The sequence below is a fragment of the Macaca mulatta genome, chromosome 3 (genome assembly GCF_049350105.2).
Source record: "Macaca mulatta isolate MMU2019108-1 chromosome 3, T2T-MMU8v2.0, whole genome shotgun sequence".
Taxonomy (NCBI): domain Eukaryota; kingdom Metazoa; phylum Chordata; class Mammalia; order Primates; family Cercopithecidae; genus Macaca; species Macaca mulatta.
Genome location: NC_133408.1, coordinates 131,709,951 through 131,729,451, shown reverse-complemented (window position 1 = coordinate 131,729,451; position 19,501 = coordinate 131,709,951). Strand labels below are relative to the sequence as shown.

The 19,501-nt window shown below is 34.6% G+C and overlaps 2 protein-coding genes across 12 annotated transcripts in view; one reads left to right on the top strand and one right to left on the bottom strand.

The window, feature by feature from the left end:
• Positions 1 to 19,501, top strand: part of RUNDC3B (RUN domain containing 3B) — a 180,424-nt gene that overhangs the window by 21,375 nt on the left and 139,548 nt on the right. For 10 of the 11 annotated variants that reach the window (XM_001105352.5, XM_015134149.3, XM_001105569.5 and 7 more), the window contains one exon: positions 635 to 750. The exons of the other annotated variant lie outside the window; for it this stretch is intronic. In XM_001105352.5, the coding sequence (XP_001105352.2) occupies positions 635 to 750 (116 nt within the window). The remainder of the gene's footprint in view (positions 1 to 634; positions 751 to 19,501) is intronic. 11 annotated transcript variants of the gene reach the window in all.
• Positions 1 to 19,501, bottom strand: part of ABCB1 (ATP binding cassette subfamily B member 1) — a 219,545-nt gene that overhangs the window by 157,137 nt on the left and 42,907 nt on the right. The window lies entirely within an intron of this gene.

The window sequence follows — 19,501 nt, the reverse complement described above, 5'->3', positions numbered from 1 at the left end:
TTTTGGAGTTAATTTAGTTAGATCACATTTTGTTTTTAATGGGGACAATTAGCTATTTCTAAGTCTTAGTTTTGTCAATAGATACTCTCTTAGTCCTTTCAGGCTGCTTTAACAAATTACCTTAAACCGGGTAATTTATAAACAACAGAAACTTACTGCTCACAGTTCTGCAGGCTGGGAAGGCCAAGATTGGGGCACCATCAGATTGAGTGTCTGGTGAGAGCCCATTCCTCATAGATGACACCTTCTGTGTGTCCTTACATGGCAGAACAAGCTCCCTCAGGCCTCTTTTATAAGAGTACTAATTCTGTACATGAAAGCTCTGCCCTCATTATCTAACCACTTCTCAAAGGCTCTAACCCTTAATACTATTGCTCTGGGGATTAGGTATCAACATATGAATTTTGGGAGTACACAAACATTCTGACCAGAGGAGACAGGAAATAATAAAAAGACTCCTCTTTCTGTAAAAATTTCCATTTACAGAATAAATTTGAATAAATGGGGTTTTCAGAAGTTATATTCTTATAAAATATTTTTACAAGTTTTCCCCAAATTGCCTTCCTCCCATTTTTTTCATACTTAGGGAATTAATCAACTCTGCCTAAAAGCAACAATAATCTTTTTCCCATAGGTTTTCTGTGAAGACCCTGATTGATCGGTCTTGCTTTGAGACAATTGATGATTCTTCTCCTGAATTTAACAATTTTGCAGCTATTTTGGAACAGATTTTAAGCCACCGGCTAAAAGGTAAAAGCACTAATGTACTATTTATTCTCCCACTAGCTGTCTTTATGATAAGCTTGAAATTTTAGAAATCATACAGTCTGTGTGACTTAGATAGACAACATTCTACAATGTGAGAAACATAAACCTGATATCAGAATGTCAAATCTGTTGGCCTGTGTGACTACAAAAGAGCCTCTGTTCTCAGATTTACACCTATTTGTGGGATGCATTGAAAATGTTGTGTTAATTGCCACATACAAGGAGAAAAGTGGCTTTCCATAAGTAATTAAAATAAAAGCTTAAATTGAAAGGAAGCCCATCCCGAAGGTTACTTGATGGTGTTTTAATCAATTTACAAAGAAGCATTCCAGGCATAATGTTTATTTGTTTAGCATCTACTTTCTTAAACAAGTATCTTTGTAAATATTTTAGCAGATAGTAGGTTAAAAAAGAGGTATGTAAGAGACATGCTTGACTTTGGTTTTCTTAAATCAAAAGTATACTTACATTAGAAATATAATTCTCTTAACAATTTAAAGGGGAACATGGGAGCTATATTCTCTCTGAATTTTAGATTTTTTAAATTAAAAAGATCTATAAAATATAGTTGCTAAAAATCAAGAAGTATTGTGTAGTATAAATCTTAGTAACAATAAGTACTAACTTTATCACATTAATCCCATTATCTGGTCTTCCTAAAGCAAACTTGATCATCAGATATTTTCACTTAAGTTTTTTATTATCTTTACAATCTTAATGATATAGTTTCACATCAGTAGTAGTAACTTGCTTTGGTAGCATAACTTATGAGACTCTCAGGTGTGATATGAAGATTAATTCTATTCTGTACTTTTTGATGCTGAAAGCATCCAGGTTTTAGTATAAGTGTTTAAATGAGTTGAGCAGTACTGTGGGCCCAGAGCAAAGGATTGAATTTAAACTACGTCGGAGAAAAAATATGAATTCATTTATCCCTCTGCAATTTAAAATGGGGTTCCTAAAATTACTAACACTTTTTTCTGTTAAATTTGGTTGTTTTGCATTTTAAAAGGGTTATTTTTTTTCTCATTTTTGCTGTTCCATGTTTCCTAAATTTTCTGTCACTGATGTTACCTTTTATAAGAAAATAAAATTTTTATAAAAGCAAAGGATATGGAAGTATTTTGAGATATTATTAGATACTATATTGTGTGATGATCATATTTTTAAATTTTATGCATAAATTTATAAATAATGCCTGACTAAAAAGTATATGGAATAGAACAGACTCTGATGTACCTTGATGTTCGTGAGAATTTTACCTTAAAACCTAATGCCCCTGATCTGGTATACCTTTTAGCATATGATTCTCTCACAAAAAACTATCAATAGAAAACTATCAATAGCAAATGAACAATAAGGCTATGTTGAGACTCCCATGCCAAGTGGTTGGGCAGAGTCACTACTGTGTAAGTGGATGCCTCCGGCACACCAGTCTGCCGTCTTCTGAGTTGTATATCAGCAAAATATAGATCACACACCTTCAGAATTATTTCTGAACAATTAAATCCATTAATGTTATTTCTGAATAATACTATAATGAAAATAGAATCCCCAGTTGAATTATGAATAAGAATTCTACTTGTGTGACTAAGATATAGTAAGAAATCTGATACAGTAAGATTTGTGTTAATTTTTTAAGCTAGGTAAGATAATTTAAAAATTTCTGTAAATCAACTCATATGGTCACTGATTTATATACGTGTGTATGTGTATATATATATAAGGAATTACAAAATAATGTGTAACTTTTGAGATGAGGTATTTTAAAGATGCAAGCATCTGGGACTTTCATATATTACTTCCTATTTTTGGTATTTTAATATATAACAAATTGCTTTTACTTTTGGATAAATCATATGATTATTTTGATAGTACACTCTTCACTTATGATTTAGTTATATAGCAACTAATTTTTCCAGTGTTTTCCTTTATAGAAGTACAAATTAAAATTTTATAACTTTGTGTGTTTCTAAGATCTACTTTTCTACAACTACTGCTTATTTTTGAAGTAAAAGGACATTTGTTTTCAACATTAAACTTTTCCAGAGAAAGATAAAATCTTCCCCAGACACAGTATAGGCTGTGATGATACAGGCAAAGTGAAGAGCTGAGACAGTTGTTTCACTCTAAAAGCCCCATTACTGAAGAAAAGGAGGCTTTTAAAATTATATACATTAATCTTATTTGCAGTAATCTGTCAATAAGATGTTGATCTTACTTTCCTAGGATATAGCTGAGAAATAGGAATTAATGATAATATTAGAATTGAAAGAGATCTTCGTTCAGGTCCTTCAGTAATTTTTGAACTTTTATTGATTTATTTAAAGCATAATACTTCCTTCCACCCTAACCCTACCACTCCTAATAAAAGCCACTGCAAAAGCTAGATATATATGTAGAACATTTTGTTGAAGCCAGGATGGAGAAGTTAGGCATTTTGCCTGCTCAGCAACAATTGCAACCTATTCAGAACTCCGTAGTACCACTTCAGGTAGCTCAGAGGATCATAGACTGAGAAGCACTACTGTATTCTAGCCTCTTTCCTGCTGAAGCAATCTGCTCAACAGTATTTCTAACAGGGGTACATACAGTCTTTGCCTTAACACTTCTGATCTCTGAGAACTAAGTAAAGCAGTCCATCACATTATTGGACAGGTTAGATTATTTGAAAATTCTTATGTATATGAAACCAACCTATCATATTGTGCTTTGATCTTTTTTCTGCTGCTTTCTTTCAAATGTGAGCCTACTACTAACAAATATTAAAATATAGCTATTTTATAATCTTTTCCCAAGTTCCCTCTTTTCTTTCTCCCAGGTAAGGTATCCCTAGTTTCTTTAATTTTCTGGAACCACCACAGTCTTAGTTTTCTGGCTTACCACTGATTTGTTAGTATTGCTCTTAAAAATCCAGTTCTCAGAGCTGAGTAAAGCTTCAGATAGGCTAGTATTAGTCAGAATTTAAGTTTACATAGACTTCTGGTTCACATTGAAATTGAGGCTGAGTAAAATCCCGAGGCTTTTAAAAAATTGAACTATAGCTTATATTTTATTTCTCTAAATTAGTTTGCCTGAGCTGAAGTTTGATAGGGATAAATGCAGTATTTTTTCCCTCTTTATCCCCTTCAGAGATAAAAATACAAATAAGTGGAAAGATATACGTGTTCATAGATTAAAAAATTAATATTGTTAAAATGCTTGTATTAACAATCTACCCAACATAATCTAAATGTTCACTGAAATCTCTATCAAAGTTTCAGGGTCATTTTTCACAGAAAAAAAAGACAGTCCTGAAAATTCATATGGAACCACAAAAGACCCTGAATAACCAAAGAAATCTTGAGCAAAAAGAACAAAACTGGAGGCATCAAAATACTTGACCTCAAAATATACTGCAAAGCTGTGTTAGTTAAAACAGGATGTTGCTAGCATAAAAACAGATGAATAAACTAATAGAATAGAATAGAGAACCCACAAATAAATCCATGCATTTATGGTCCATTAATTTTCAACAAAAGTGCCAAAGCACACACTAGGGAAAGGACAGTCTCTTTAATAAGTGGTGTTGAGACAACTGATTAGCCACACGTAGAAGAATGAAATTAGACCCTTCACACCATAGAAGAAAATCAACTCAAAATGCATTAAAGACTTAAATGTAAGATCTACCTACTACAACTGTAAAGTTACCAGAAGAAAACATAGGGAAAAAACTCCATGACATTGGTCTGGGTGATGACATTTTTGGATTTGACACCGCAAGCACAGGCAACTAAAGGAAAATAAACAAGTGGAATTACATAAAACTAAATTACATCATCAGAGTAAAGAGACAGTTTACAAAAAGGGATGAAATATTTAAAAACCACACACCGGATAAGGGGCTAATATCCAAAATATATAAGGAACTCAAACAAATCAATAGTAAGAAAATAAATAGCCTGATTTAGGCAAAGAACCTGAATAGATATTCCCACAATAAGACATGCAAATGGCCAACAGGTAAAAGGGTGCTCAAAATCACTCTACAGCAAATAAATGAAAATTAAAACCATAGTGAGATATGCCCTCATACCTGTTGGAATGCATGTTATCAAACAGCCGAAGGATAACAAGTGCTGGAGAAGTTGTGGAGAAAAGGGAACCCTTGCAGTAGGAATGTAAATTTAGAACAGCCATTACAGAAAACATTCTGGAGGTTCCTCAAAAAATTAAAAATAAAACTGCCATTAGTCTTCTATGTGATTAGAGTAAATAAAAATAAAAATAGAACCACCATGTAAACCAGCAATCCCACTTCTAGGTACATAGCCAAGGAAATGAAATCAGTGTCTCGAAGAGTTATCTCTCCTTCCATGTTCATTGAAGGATTATTCACACTAGCCAAGATAAGGACTCAACCTAATTATCCGTCTACTGATGAGTTTATTTAAAAAAAAAAAAAAAAAGTTGCATATATAAACAATGGAATACTCTTCAGCTTTTAAGAGGAAGAAAATCCTGCCATTTGTGACAACATGGATGACCCAGAAGACATTATGTTGAGTGAAATAAACCAGATACATAAAGACAAATACTGCATGACTTCCTTATATATGGCATCTAAAAAAGTTGAACTCATAAAAGTAGAGAGTAGAATGGTGGTTACCATGTGCTGGAAGGAGAAGGATCAGAGAGATGTTTTGGTTAAAGGATATAAAAATTCAGTTAAATAGGAATAAGTTCAAGAGATCTATTGTACAAAATGGTGACTATAGTTAAAGTGTATTGGATATTTGAAAATTCCTAAAAGAGTATATTTTCAGTGTTCTCACCAAAAAATGGTAAGTACGTGAGGGCTATGGTTTAAATGTGTCCCCTCAAATTCATGTGCTGGAAACTTAACACCCTGTCCAACAGTGTTGGGAAGTGGGGCTTTTTGGGAGGTGTTCTTAGCTCATAAGGGCAGAGCCCTCATGAATGGATTAATACCTTTATAAAAGGGCTTGACAGAAGGAGTTTGTCCTTTTTTGCCATTTTGCTTTCTGCCATTTGGAGATACAACATTCCTTCATTCTAGAGGATGCAGTGTTCAAGGTACCACCTTGGAAGCAGAGACAGGACCCTCACTAGACCCCAAATCTGCTGATGCTTTGATCTTGGACTTCCCAGCCTCTAGAACTATGAGAAATAAATTGCAGTTTGCTATAAATGACCCAGTTTCAGGTATTGTTATAGCAATACAAAAATGGACCAAGAAAGTGAAGTAATACATATGTTAATTTGTTAATTAGTACAATTTAGCCATTCCACAATGTATACAAATTTAAAAACATGTACATCATATATACAATTTATATTTGTCAATTTAAAAATTTTAAAATAATTTTTAAAAAGAAAAAATTAATACAGTTATAAGCTTATTCAAAGAAAAAAGAGGAAAGAAGAGACTAACCAGTGAAGCTAGAAATACAGTATGCATTAGTAGTATTAATAAATCTCAGGGATTAGTTGGTTGTGGGTAGGAGAAAGCTGAGCACTAGAACAATGCAGAGATTCCAGTCTGGATGTGGTCATTACCCAGGGTGACTGAAAAAGGGGAACATAATTAAGGAAAAGAGAAAATATCAAGGTTTGTTGTGAACACTTGAGAAAAAATGATAGAAGGAGAAGAAAGAGAAAGCAATGGAAGAGAAAAGGGGATGAGGAAAATTAGAATAAAGAAGAGAAAGAAGTTAGAGGATATTCATTTTCCAAAACAAAGTTAGATTTAGTATAAGTTGATAGACTTAATTGGTAGTTTTTTAAAAAACCTAATTATTTAATTTCATTTATAAAAGAAAATCAATTGATTTTTTAACTTGTCAGTTGTATTATACTTCACCACTATTTTTCTTCTAAACTTATTTATCCATCCCTAAGCTACTTAAATTTCAAGTTACTCATTCAGAAATATAATGTAATGGGTCAACTATAAATGAATTTTTTTCATTTATTTATTCAACTATATTTATTAAGTATCTACTGTATGTCTACCACTGTTGTAAGTGCTAGGCATACAATAGGGAATTAAACAAAAATCCCTGTTCTCATTCATAGCTTCTATTATATCAAATGGGCAGGGGGTGGGAAGAAATGCAATTTAGGAAGACTTCTACCTCTGGGAAGATGAACGTGACATACTTTCCCCTGTTTCTCTTACAAAGTACAATAATAAATCCTGGCTATCATGCATAAAACAAACATAAGAAAACTCTGAAAGGTAGAGAGTAGAAGAAAGACTGGTTAAGGACACTAGGACCTTAGAAATGACACAGTAGTGGGTTGCCTGGATTTACTTTTTGCCTCATATATCCTAGACTGGGTGTTGGATAAGCCAGGAACTTGCAAATTGCAACAGGCAAAGGGAAAAAAACAACAACAATGAAAACCTCTCAGCAAGATACTATTCTCTCTAGCCAAAGGACCAGAGAAAGAATAGCCTAGCAAGACAGAAAACTTTCTAGCAGTATCTGCTCTACTTTAAACATCACACAAAAAAACTGTAGTACCACCTACTCTTAAAAAAGGCCGAATGGGAAGCTTAGAATTCTACCCTCCTGAGGTGATAACAAAGTGTCCCAGTACCACCGTTAGGGTGATATCAGAGAAGGCCAGAGAGATAAGATTTCTTCCCTCTTGGCTGATCAAAAACTCTCTCTCTCTTCTCCAACACCCCCCTTCCTACCATGTTGATGGAACACCATACTGGGGAGCCTAGGCTGCCATCACCATCTAAAAGTAATGTGCTGGTTCCTGGCCATACTGGGGTAGGGTCAGAAGAGGCCTGTTAGAGAGTTACGTCTTTCACTGTCACCCAGTGGTAAGGGGGCCACCCCAAGTACCATGCCAGTGGAAACCATGTGGGAAGCCTGGACTCCAACTCCCACATGGTAGTAATGAGGATGCCCTTATTGGTATCAGTGGAAGCCCATTGGGAAACTTGAACTTCATCCTCCACTTGGCAGTAATGAAGCAGTGCTCCCCCCCACCTTACCCTGTGGGAGCAGTGTCACAAAAAGCTAGTTAAAACAGAAGGTTTAAATAAGATCCAGAGTCTCATAACATAATATGAACATGTCCAGCTTTCCATTGAAACTCACTTGTCATACCAAGAACCAGGAAGATCTCAGATTGTGTAATAAAAGATAGTCAATAGATGTCAACACTGAGATGACAGAGGTGTTAGAATCGCTGACAAAGATTTTAAAGCATCCATGATTAAAATGCTTTGAGCAATACATGTGAGAAAGAAATGAAAAAGTAGAAATCCACAGCAAAGAAATGACAGATATAAAGAAGACCAAAATGGAAATTTGGTGCTGAAAAAATATGAAACTGAAAAAGTTCAGTGGATGGACCCAACAGGAAAATGGGAATTACAGGGGAAAGAACCAGTGAACTGAAAGACAGAACAATAGAAATTTCCTAATCTGAACAAGAGAGAAATTAGACTTGTTAAAAAATGAACAGAGCCTCAAGGACCTGTGGGACAATAACAAAAGATGACACCTGTCAGAATTCTTGAAGGAGAGAAGAAAGAAGGTGGGACTGAAAAAGTACTCAAATAACAGCTGAAAATTATCCAGAGTTAGCAAGAGACATAAGCATACAGATTCAAGAAACAGAGCAAACCACAAATAGGAAAAATTCGAAGAAATTCATGCCAAAGGCATGATAATTAAACCAATAAATAAAGACAAAGAAAAAATGTTGCAAATAGAAAAAAATGACAACTTGCCTACAACAATTTGAATAACAGTAGATTTCTGATCAGAAACAATGGAGGCCAGGAGGAAGTGGTACAACATATTTCAAGTGCTGAAAGATAACTGTCAACACAGCAGAATTATTCTTCAGCAATGAAGGAAACATTAAGACCTTCTCACAGGAAAGACAACTAAGGAAATTTGTTGCCAGCAGACTTACCCTCAATTAATGATCAAAGAACATTCGTTAAGCAGAAAGGAAATGATAAAAGAAAGAACTTTAGGCTGGGAGGCTAAGACAAGCAGATCACTTGAGCTCAGTAGGTCAAGACCAGCCTGAGCAACATGGCAAAACCCTGTCTCTACAAAAAATACAAAAAACTAGCCAGACATGGTGATATGCATCTGTGAGTCCCAGCTATTTGGGCAGCTGAGGTGGGAGGATCACTTAAGCCCAGGAAGTTGAGGCTGCAGTGAGCTGTGATCATGCCATCATGCCATTGCAATCCAGCCTGGGCAATAGAGTGAGACTCTGTCTCAAAGCAAACAAGCAACAACAACAACAACAAAACTTTAGAATAACAGGAAGGAAGAAAGGATACAGTAAACAAGAATATGGGTAAATACATTAGGTTTTCCATTTTACTTTTAGTTTTCTGTTTGTTCCCCCTGTTCTTGGTTTCTCTGTTTTCTTTTTTCTGTCCTCTAGGGGGCTGTTTGAACACTTTTTAGAATTCCATTTTTATTTACATTGTTTTTTAGTGTATCTCTTTGTATAGATTTTTCAGTGGTTGCAGTATTATGTTATAGATATATAACATCACAGTCTACTGGTATCATTTTCCAGTGTGAAGTTTAAAAATCTTACCTTTCTTTGTGTCCCTTTACACTATGTGTATAGCATAGTTGTTTTACATATTTCCTCTACATACATATAGGACCACATTAGACAGTGTTATAATTTTTTTTTCTCCACCACCAAAGATAATTTAGAACGCTCAAGAGGAGAAGGATAAAGCAAGTTTGTTGTTCCTGTATTTATAGTGTAGATACAGCTTGCTAATTTGTCTAGCACACAGTCCGAGGTATAAGAGGTAAAAAGAAACTCAGGGAGCTTACTGCTGTGTCATTCTCTGGGTTCTGAGGTTTCTAGCCAGTCTTCCTTTTCATTTCCACCTTCAGAATCTTTTAATGTTTGTTTTTATAAAATAGCCAGAGTTTTTAGTTGTATTTAGCAAGAGGAAAATACATCTACTTAATTTTGTTCTATCCCAGAAGTTGCCTTTATTTTTTAATGTGAAGAATTACATCAATTATTTTTCTAATGTTAAATCACCTAAATATTCTTAGGATAAATCCAACTTGAGCCTCATATATTGTTTTAATCTACTTTGCAAGTTTCAGGATTTAGGTTTAATAACATTTTAGAAGTTTGGGTTCTGTGTTTATGAGTAAAATTAGTCTGTTTTGTGCTTGTTTGGGTTTTGTTGTCAAGGTTATTCTAGCCTCAAAAAATGCATTGCAGGTGTTTTGTCTTTTTTTTCATTCTTTGGGAGAATTTTGCATAAGTTTTGAATAATCGTCTATTAGGTAGAAGTTACCAGTAAAAACTCTCTGGGTCAAATGGTGAGTGTATGCGTGTGTGTACATGCACTTCAACTAGTAATTCACTTTATGCTTTCAGGTCTATTCAGGTTGTTGATTTCTTTGATGTTATTCTATTTTGTATTCTCCTTAAAGTTGTCAATGTCTTCTATCCCATATACTCTCAATTTTTAAATCTCTAGCTAGTTGTAATATTTCCTTTAATGTGACACTTAAAATAGATGAATTCAGCAGAATAGTTTTTAAAAATTAAAGCTCTCTAAAGGGATGTAAAGTCTAAAACTTTTTTAATTCTTTGTTTTTATTTTATGATCATTAGTTCTTTTTTCTTTTTTTCTTAACCAGTATTGCCAGAGATTTATCTGTTTTATTAGTCTTTCAAATAACTAATTTATGGCTTTGCTGATCATGTATGTATATTAATAGCATTATTGTTTCCTCTGTTATATCTTCTTTGGCTTTGTTATGTTTATGTTGGACTCTTAACAGATTAATTTTCAAATTTTTCTCCAACTACTGCTTTGGCTATATTTATGTTTGAGTAATGTAATATTTTCATTAATACTCGTTTTTAAGTAATTTCTACTTGTTCTGCTCATTTCTTTGTCTTATGAGTAATTTGGAAGTTTTTTATGTTTCTGAAAATGGGAGATTTTACCTTTTCATATTTACTTCTATGTTAATTGAGTTATAGTCAGAATTTGGTTTGTTTGGGAGATTTTGTTGAAATTTGTAAGTCTTACTTAAGGGCCTAGTTTATCGTTACTTTAATAAATGTCCCATCTTGAGAAGAAGATGTATTCTTAATTGTTGATTATCTTTTCAAATGTTATTTACATTTTTTGGCTTTATTTATTGATATTAGATATTTTAAATGATTTTATTCTGATGGATTTCATTTTTAAAATTTTTAATTTTACAGGTACGTAGTAGGTGTATATATTATGCGGTACATGAGATATTTTGATACAGGCACACAATGTGTAATAATCACATCAGCATAAGTAGGGTATCCATCACTTCAAGCATTCATTTTTTTGCGTTACAAACAATCCAATTATACTCTTTTAGTTATTTTTAAATGTGCAATAGATTATTGCTAACTGTAGTCACCCTGTTGTGTGATCAAATACTAGATCTTATTAATTCTATCTAACTATATTTTTGTTCCCATTAACCATCCCCACTAACTGCCCCCCATCCTCTCTACCCTCCCCAGCCTCTGGTAACCATTATTTTACTCTTTATCTCTATAAGTTTAACTGTTTTTAATTTTTAGTTCCCACAAATAAGTGAAAATGAGCAAAGTTTGTCTTTCTGTACCTGTCTTTTTTCACTTAACATAATGTCCTCCAGTTCCATCCATGTTTTTGCAAATGACAGGATCTCATTTTTTATGGCTGAATAGTACTCCCTTGTGTATATTTACCACATTTTCTTTATTCATTTGTCTGTTTCTTCCAAGTCTTAGCTATTGTGAATAGTGCTGCAATAAACATTGGAGTGCAGCTATCTCTTCAGTATACTGGTTTTCTTTCTCTTGGGTATATATCTAGCAGTGCGATAGCTGGATCATATGGTAGTTTAAGTTTTATGAGAAACCTCTATACTTTTCTCCCTAGTGGCTGTACTAATTTACATTCCCACCAACAGTGTATGAGCGTTCTCTTTTCTCCACACCCTCACCAGCATTCATCATTGCTTGTCTTTTGGATAAAAGCCATTTTAACCAGAGTGAAATAATGTATCATTGTACTTTTGATTTGAATTTATCTGATGATCAGTGATTTTGAGCACCTTTTCGTATACCTGTTTGCCATTTGTAGGTCTTCTTTTGAGAAATATCAATTCTGATCTTTTGCCCATTTTAAGTTGAATTATTAGCTTTTTCCCTATAGAGTTGTTTGAGCTCCTTATACATTCTGCTTATTAATCCCTTGTCAGATGAGTAGTCTGCAAGTATTTTCTCCCATTCTGTGGGTTATTGCTTCACTTTGTTGATTGTTTACTTTACAGTGCAGAAGCTTTTTAACTTGATATGATCTCACTTGTCTGTTTTTACTTTGGTTCCCTGTGCTTATGGAGTGTCAGTCAAAAAATCCTTGCCCAGTCCAATATCCGGGAGAGTTTCCACAATGTTTTCTTTTGATAATTTCACACTTTCAGGTTTTAGATTTAAGTATTTAATCCATTTTGATTTGATTTTTGTGTACAGTGAGAGAGAGGGGTCTAGTTTCGTTCTTCTGCATATGGATAACCAGTTTTCCCAGCACCATTTATTGAAGAGACTGTCCCTTCCCCAATATACATTTTGAGAATCTTTGTCAAAAATGAGTTAACTGTAATTTTATGGATTTATGTCTGCATTCTCTATTCTGTTCCATTGGTCTATGTATCTCTTTTTATGCCAGTACCATGGTGTTTTGATTACAATAGCTCTGTAGTATACTTTGAAGTCAGGGAATGTGATTCCTCCAGTTTTGTTCCTTTTGCTCAGGATAGCTTTGGCTATTCTGGGTCTTTGTGGTTCCATATGAATTTTAGGATTGGTTTTTCTATTTCTGTGAAATACAAAATGTGTATATTCATTTTAAAGTCTCTGTGCACTTTGAGGAAAGATGCTGTCATTCATTTTTAAAATAATATTAAATTAAAAATATACAGGATAGCCAGGCATAGTGGCACACTTCTGTAGTCCAAGCTACCCAGGAAGCTGAGGCAGGAGGGCCACTTGAGGCCAGGAGTTCAAGGCAGTAGTATACTGTTATTATACCTGGGAATAGCAGCTGCACTCAAGCTTGGGCAACACAGCAAGATACCATCTCTATCATTGGTATTTTGATAAGGATTGCATTGAATCTGTACATTGCTTTGAGTAGTATGGGCATTTTAACAATAGTCTTCCAGTTCACTAACATGGAATATCTTTCAATTTTTTTGTGTGTCCTCTTAAATTTCTGGCATCAGTGTTCTATAGTTTTCATTGTAGAGATCTTTCACTTCTTTGGTAAAGTTTATTTCTGGGTATTTTACTTATAGCAATTATAAATAGTAGTACTTGATTTCTTTTTCAGATTGTTCACTGTTGGCATATAGGAAAGCTGCTGACTTTTTGTGTGCTGATTTTGTATCCTGCAACTTTACTGAATTTGTTTATCAGTTCTAATAGCTTTTTGATGAATTCTTTAGGTTATCCCAAATATAGGATCATATCATCTGCAAACAAGGGTAATTTGACTTTTTCCTTTTCAGTTTGGGTGCCCTTTCTTTCTCTTGTCTGTTAATCCCTCTTATCTTATTGTAAGTACAAGGTTCTTTTCTGCTTAAACATGATGAGATCTATTCCTTATGTTTATTACCCATTGATGCTATTAATTAACCATCTTGTTGTCGAGTTCTGCTGCATTCTTCCCCTGTTTTCTATTTCCATCTATCTAGTCAATACTTATTAAGCTTTCCCTAAAGTTGGCGTTTCTTCTGCCCCTTCTACGTATTATTGAATTCTGTGTTCTTCTTTGTATACATTTTTATTTTCAGTAAATTTCTCAAGAAAACTTCCATTATTTTTCTACTCTATGTTTCTGATACATCATAGATTTTATCTATCTTTAATCTTTTAAAATGCTGTATACTTTTCCACATTATTGCCTTTAAAAGCCACTGTTGAAAAATCTTACTGAACTTAGGATGTTAGACAAGGCAGAGTAAGTCCAATAATAACCTAACTCTCTTAGTGTTCTTAGAGTACTATAACAAAATACTACAGACTGAGAGGCTTAAGTAACAGAAATTTATTTCTCAGTTCTGGAGAATGGGAAGTCCAAGATCAAGATATTGGCTGATTTGCTTTCTGGCAAGCATTCTCTTTCTGGCTTGTAGGTGATCGATCATCTTCTCATCGTGTCCTTACTTGATGGAGACAGAGAATGAGCACTCTCTGGTGTCTCTTTGTATGATCCTACTGGATCAAGGCCCCATCCTTATACCTCATTTCACCTTAATTAACTCCATATAGCACCTATCTTGAAATACAGATATATTGGGGATAGAACTTCAACATGTGAATTTTGGAGGCATGCAATTCATTTTATACAGCATTTATCAATGTGTTGTAGCTATTGGCTTACATATTTATATCTTCTAGTCTCTGTGCACTTTGAGGAAAGATGCTGTCATTCATTTTAAAATAATATTAAATTAAAAATACACAGGATAGCCGGACATGGTGGCACACTTCTGTAGTCCAAGCTACCCAGGAAGCTGAGGCAGGAGGGTCACTTGAGGCCAGGAGTTCAAGGCCGTAGTACACTGTTATTGTACCTGGGAATAGCAGCTGCACTCAAGCCTGGGCAACACAGCAAGATACTATCTCTAAAAAAATAAAATATAGAATCTAGGGTAAAACCAAAATTACTTTACTTACAGGGAACCAGGAAAATGTGATCAATTCTCATAGGAATAAAGATGCTCATTGTGAGATGACCCAGATGTGGGAATGATCAGGCAAAGACATCAAAGCAGCCTTTATAACCCTGCTCCATGATGTAAGGTGTAACTCTTGAAATGAATAGAAAAATGGAAATTCTGAGTACAGAAATAAAATCTTAAGGAAGAACCATGGAAATTTAAAAGTATAATGTCTGAAATAAAACATTCACCAGATGAGGCTGTAAAGCAGAATGGAGATGATAGAGATATGTATATTAATTTTAAAGTAAATCAGTAGAAATGATCCAATCTGAAGAACAGAACAGGAAGAAATTAAAAATTTATAGCAAAATATATAAATTTGTGTCTTTGGAGTCTTCGAAGGAGAGGAGGGAGAGATTAATACAGAAAATACATTTGACAAAATAATAACTACAAGTTCCTAGATTTGGGGAAGACAAATTTATAGATTCAAGAAGCTTAGCAAAGCATTTCACAAAATTTAACATCCTTTCATAATAAAAATTCTCAACAATTAAAGTATAGAAGTAATGTACCTCAACATAATAAAGGTCATATATAACAAGCACACAGTAAGCATCATATTCAGTGGTAAAAAACTGAAAGCTCTCATAGGATCAAGAACATGACAAGGGAGTCCATTCCTACCATTTCTACTCAACATCATTCTGGGTCTCCTAGCTAAAGCAATTATGCAAGAAAAATAAATAAAAGGTATCCAAGTTAGAATGTAAGAAGTTCAATGATCTCTGTTTGCAGATTAAATTATCTTACATGTACAAGACCCTAAATACCAAAAAATGGTTAGAATTAATAAATTCAGTGAAGTTGTGTGACACAAAATCAACATACAAAAATAAGTTACATTTTTATATACTAAAAATGAAGTATCCAGAAATAGAAATTAAGAAAACAGTTCCATTTCCATCAGAAAAGAATAACATACTTAGGAGGAAATTTAGCCAAGAAAGTGAAACCTCTGTGCATTGAAAATTACTAAACATTGATTAAATAAATTGAAGAAGACTCAAATAAATAGCATTGAATCTATATCTCATGCTCATGAATTGGAAGAATTTTTATTGTTAAATGTCCATACTACCCAAAGTGACCTATAGATTCAATGCAGTATTTCGTTTTTAAAACTTTTAGGTTCAAGGGTACATGTGCAAGTTTGTCATCTAGGTAAATTGCATTGTATGAGGGTTTGGTGTACAGATAATTTTATTACCCAGGTAATGAGCATAGTACCTGAAAGGTAGTTTTTTGATCCTCTCCTTCCTGTCACCTTTCACTCTCAAGTAGACCTCAGAGTTTGTTGTTCTCATCCTTGTTTCCATGGGTAGTCAGTGTTTAGCTCCCACTTGCAAGTGATAATGTGAGATACTTGATTTTCTGTTCCTGCATTATTTCACTGAGGAATGATGATCTCCAGCTTGATCCATGTTGCTGCAAAAGAAATGATCTCATTCTTTTTTATAGCTGTGTAGTACTCCATGTGATATATGTATCACATTTTCTTTAGTGCTGCAGGGAACATACACATACATGTGTGTTTATGGTAGAATGACTTATATTCTTCTGGGTATATACCCAGTAATGGGATTGCTGGGTCAAACGGTAGTTCTTCTTTTAACTCTTTGAGGAATTGCCATACTGTCTTCCACAATGACTGATGACTGACCTAATTTACATTTCTACCAGCAGTGTATAAGCATCCTCTTTTCTCTGCACCATCTCCAACACCTGTTATTTTTGACTTTTTAGTAATAGCCATTCTGACTGGTTTGAGATGGTATCTCATTGTGGTTTTGATTTGCATTTTTCTAATGATCAGTGATACTGAGCTTTCTTTTCATATGCTTGTGGGTCGTGTGTATGCTTCCTTTGAAAAGTGTCTGTTCATGTCTTTTGCCCACATTTTTATGGGGTGGTTTGTTTTTTTCTTGTAAATTTGCTTAAGTTCCTTATAGATGCTGGATATTAGACCATGCCAGATGCATAGTTTGTAAATATTTTTTTCTCATTCTGTAGGTTGTCTCTTTACTCTATGGATAGTTTCCTTTGCTGTACAGAAGCTCTTAAGTTTAATTAGATCCATTTGTCAATTTTTAATTTTGTTTCAATTGCTGTTGGTTTCTTTTTCATGAAATCTCTGCCCGTTCCTATGTCCAGGATGGTATTTCCTATGTAATCTTCCATGGTTTTAATAGTTTGAGCTTTTACATTTAAGTATTTAATCCATCTTGAGTTTATTTTTGTGTATAGTGTAAGGAAGGGGTCCAGCTTCAATCTTCCACATATGGCTATCCAGTTTTCCCAGCACCATTTATTTATTAGTGGTCTTTTCCCCATTGCTTTTTTTTGTCAGCTTTGTCAAATATCAGATGGTCGCAAGGTGCGGTGGCTCATGCCTGTAATCCCAGCACTTTGGGAGGCCAAGGCGGGCAGATCATGAGGTCAGGAGATCGAGACCATCCTGGCTAACACGGTGAAACCCCGTCTCTACTAAAAATACAAAAAATTAGCCGGGCATGGTGGCGAGCGCCTGTAGTCCCAGCTACTTGGGAGGCTGAGGCAGGAGAATGGCGTGAACCCGGGAGGCGGAGCTTGCAGTGAGCCGAGATCGTGCCACTGCACTCCAGCCTGGGTGAGAGCGAGACTCCGTCTCAAAAAAAAAAAAAAAAATCAGATGGTCATGGGTGTGCAGCCTTATTTCTGGGCTTTCTATTCTGTTCCATTGGTCTATGTGCCTGTTTTTGTATCAGTACCATGCTGTTTTGATCACTGTGGCCTTGTGGTATAGTTTGAAGTCAGGTAATGTGATGCCTCCACCTTTGCTATTTTTGCTTAGGATTGCTTCTGGTTACTTGGGTTCTATTTTGGTTCAATATGAATTTTAAAATAGTTTTTTCTAGTTCTGTGAAGAATGTCATTGGTAGTTTGATAGGAATAGCATTGAATCTATAAATTGCTTTGGGTAATATAGCCATTTTAGTGATATTGATGCTTCCTATTCATGAACATGGGATGTTTATCCATTTGTTTGTGTCTTCTCTGATTTCTTTGAGCAGGGTTTTGTAATTCTCGTTGTAGAGATTTTTCACTTCCTTGGGTAGCTGTATTTCTATGAAGTTTATTCTTTTTCTGGCAGTTGTGAATGGGATTGCCTTTCTGATTTGGCTCTCTGTTTGGCTGTTGTTGCTGTATAGGAATGCTAGTGATTTTTGTATATTGATTTTGTATCCTGCAACTTTGCTGGAGTTGTTTATCAGATGGAGGAACTTTTGGGCCAAGACTATGTTTTGTTTTGTTTTTTTCTAGATACGGAATCATGTCATCTGCAAACAGGGATAGTTTAACTTTCTCTTTTCCTATTTGGATGACCTTTCTTTCTTTCTCTTGCCTGATGGCTCTGGCTAGGACTTCCATTACTATGTTTAATAGTAGTGGTGAGAGAGGGCATCCTTGTCAGTTTTCAAGGGGAAATGCTTCCAACTTTTGCCCATTCAGTATAATGTTGGCTGTGGGTTTGTCATAGATGGCTCTTATTATTTTGAAGTATATTCCTTCAATACCTAGTTCATTGAGAGTTTTTAACATGAAAGGGTGTTGAATTTTATCAGAGGCCTTTTCTGTGTCTATTGAGATAATCATATGGTTTTTTGTCTTTCGTTCTATTTATATGATGAATCACATTTATTGATTTGCACATGTTGAACCAACCTTACATCCTGGAGTTGAAGCCTACTCAATCTTGGTGGATTAGCTTTTTGATGTGCTGCTGGATTTGGTTTGCCAGTATTTTGCTGAAGATTTTTGTATTGATATTCATCAAGGATATCGGCCTGAAATTTTCTTTTTTCATTGTGTCCCTTCCAGGTTTGGCTATCAAGATGATGTTGACCTTATAGAATGAGTTGGGGAGGAGTCCCTCCTCCTCATTTTTTTGGAATTACTTCAGTGGAAATGGTACCAGCTCTCATTCGTATGTCTGGTAGAATTCAGTTATGAATCCGTCAGGCCCTTGGCCTTTTTTTTTTTTTTTTTGGTAGGCTATTTATTACTGATTTGATTTCAGAGCTCATTATTGGTCTGCTCAGGGAACCAGTTTCTTCCTGACTCTGTCTTGGGAGAGTGTATGCATCCAGGAATTTACTCATCTCTTCTAGGTTTTCTAGTTTATGTGTGTAGAGGTGTTCACAGTAGTTTCTCTTGGTTGTTTTTATTTCTGTGGGGTCAGTAGTACCATTCCCTTTGTCATTTCTAATTGTGTTTATTTGGAGCTTTTCTCTCTTCTTCTTTATTAGTCTAGCTCGTGGTTTATTTTATTAGTTTTTTCAAACACCAGCCCTTGGATTAATTGATCGTTTGATTGTTTTTTTTGTGTCTCAATTTCCTTCAGTTCAGCTCTGATTTTTGTTATTTCTTGTCTTCCGCTAGTTTTGGGGTTGATTTGTTCTTGCCTAATTTTTTCAGTTGTGAAGGTAGGTTGTTAATTTGAGATCTCTCTAACTTTTTGATGTGGGCATTTAGTTCAATGAAGTTATCTCTTAACACTGCCTTAGCTGTGTCTCTGAGATTCTGGTATGTTGTATTTTTGTTCTCATTATTTTCAAAGAACTTCTTGATTTCTGTCTTAATTTCATTATTTACCCAAAAGCCATTCAGGAGCATGATGTTGAATTTCTGTGTAATTGCATGGTTTTGAGTGATTTTCATAGTCTTAATTTCTATTTTTATTGCTCTGTGGTCCAAGAGTGTGTTTGGTATGATTTCAGTTCTTTTACTTTGTTGAGGAGTGTTTTATGTCCAATTATTTGGTCAGTTTTAGAGTATGTGTCATGTGGTGATGAGAAGAATGTATATTCTGGTGTTTTTGGGTGGAGTGTTCTGTAGAGGTCTATCAGAGCCATTTGGTTTAATGTTGAGTGTAGATCCTGAATATC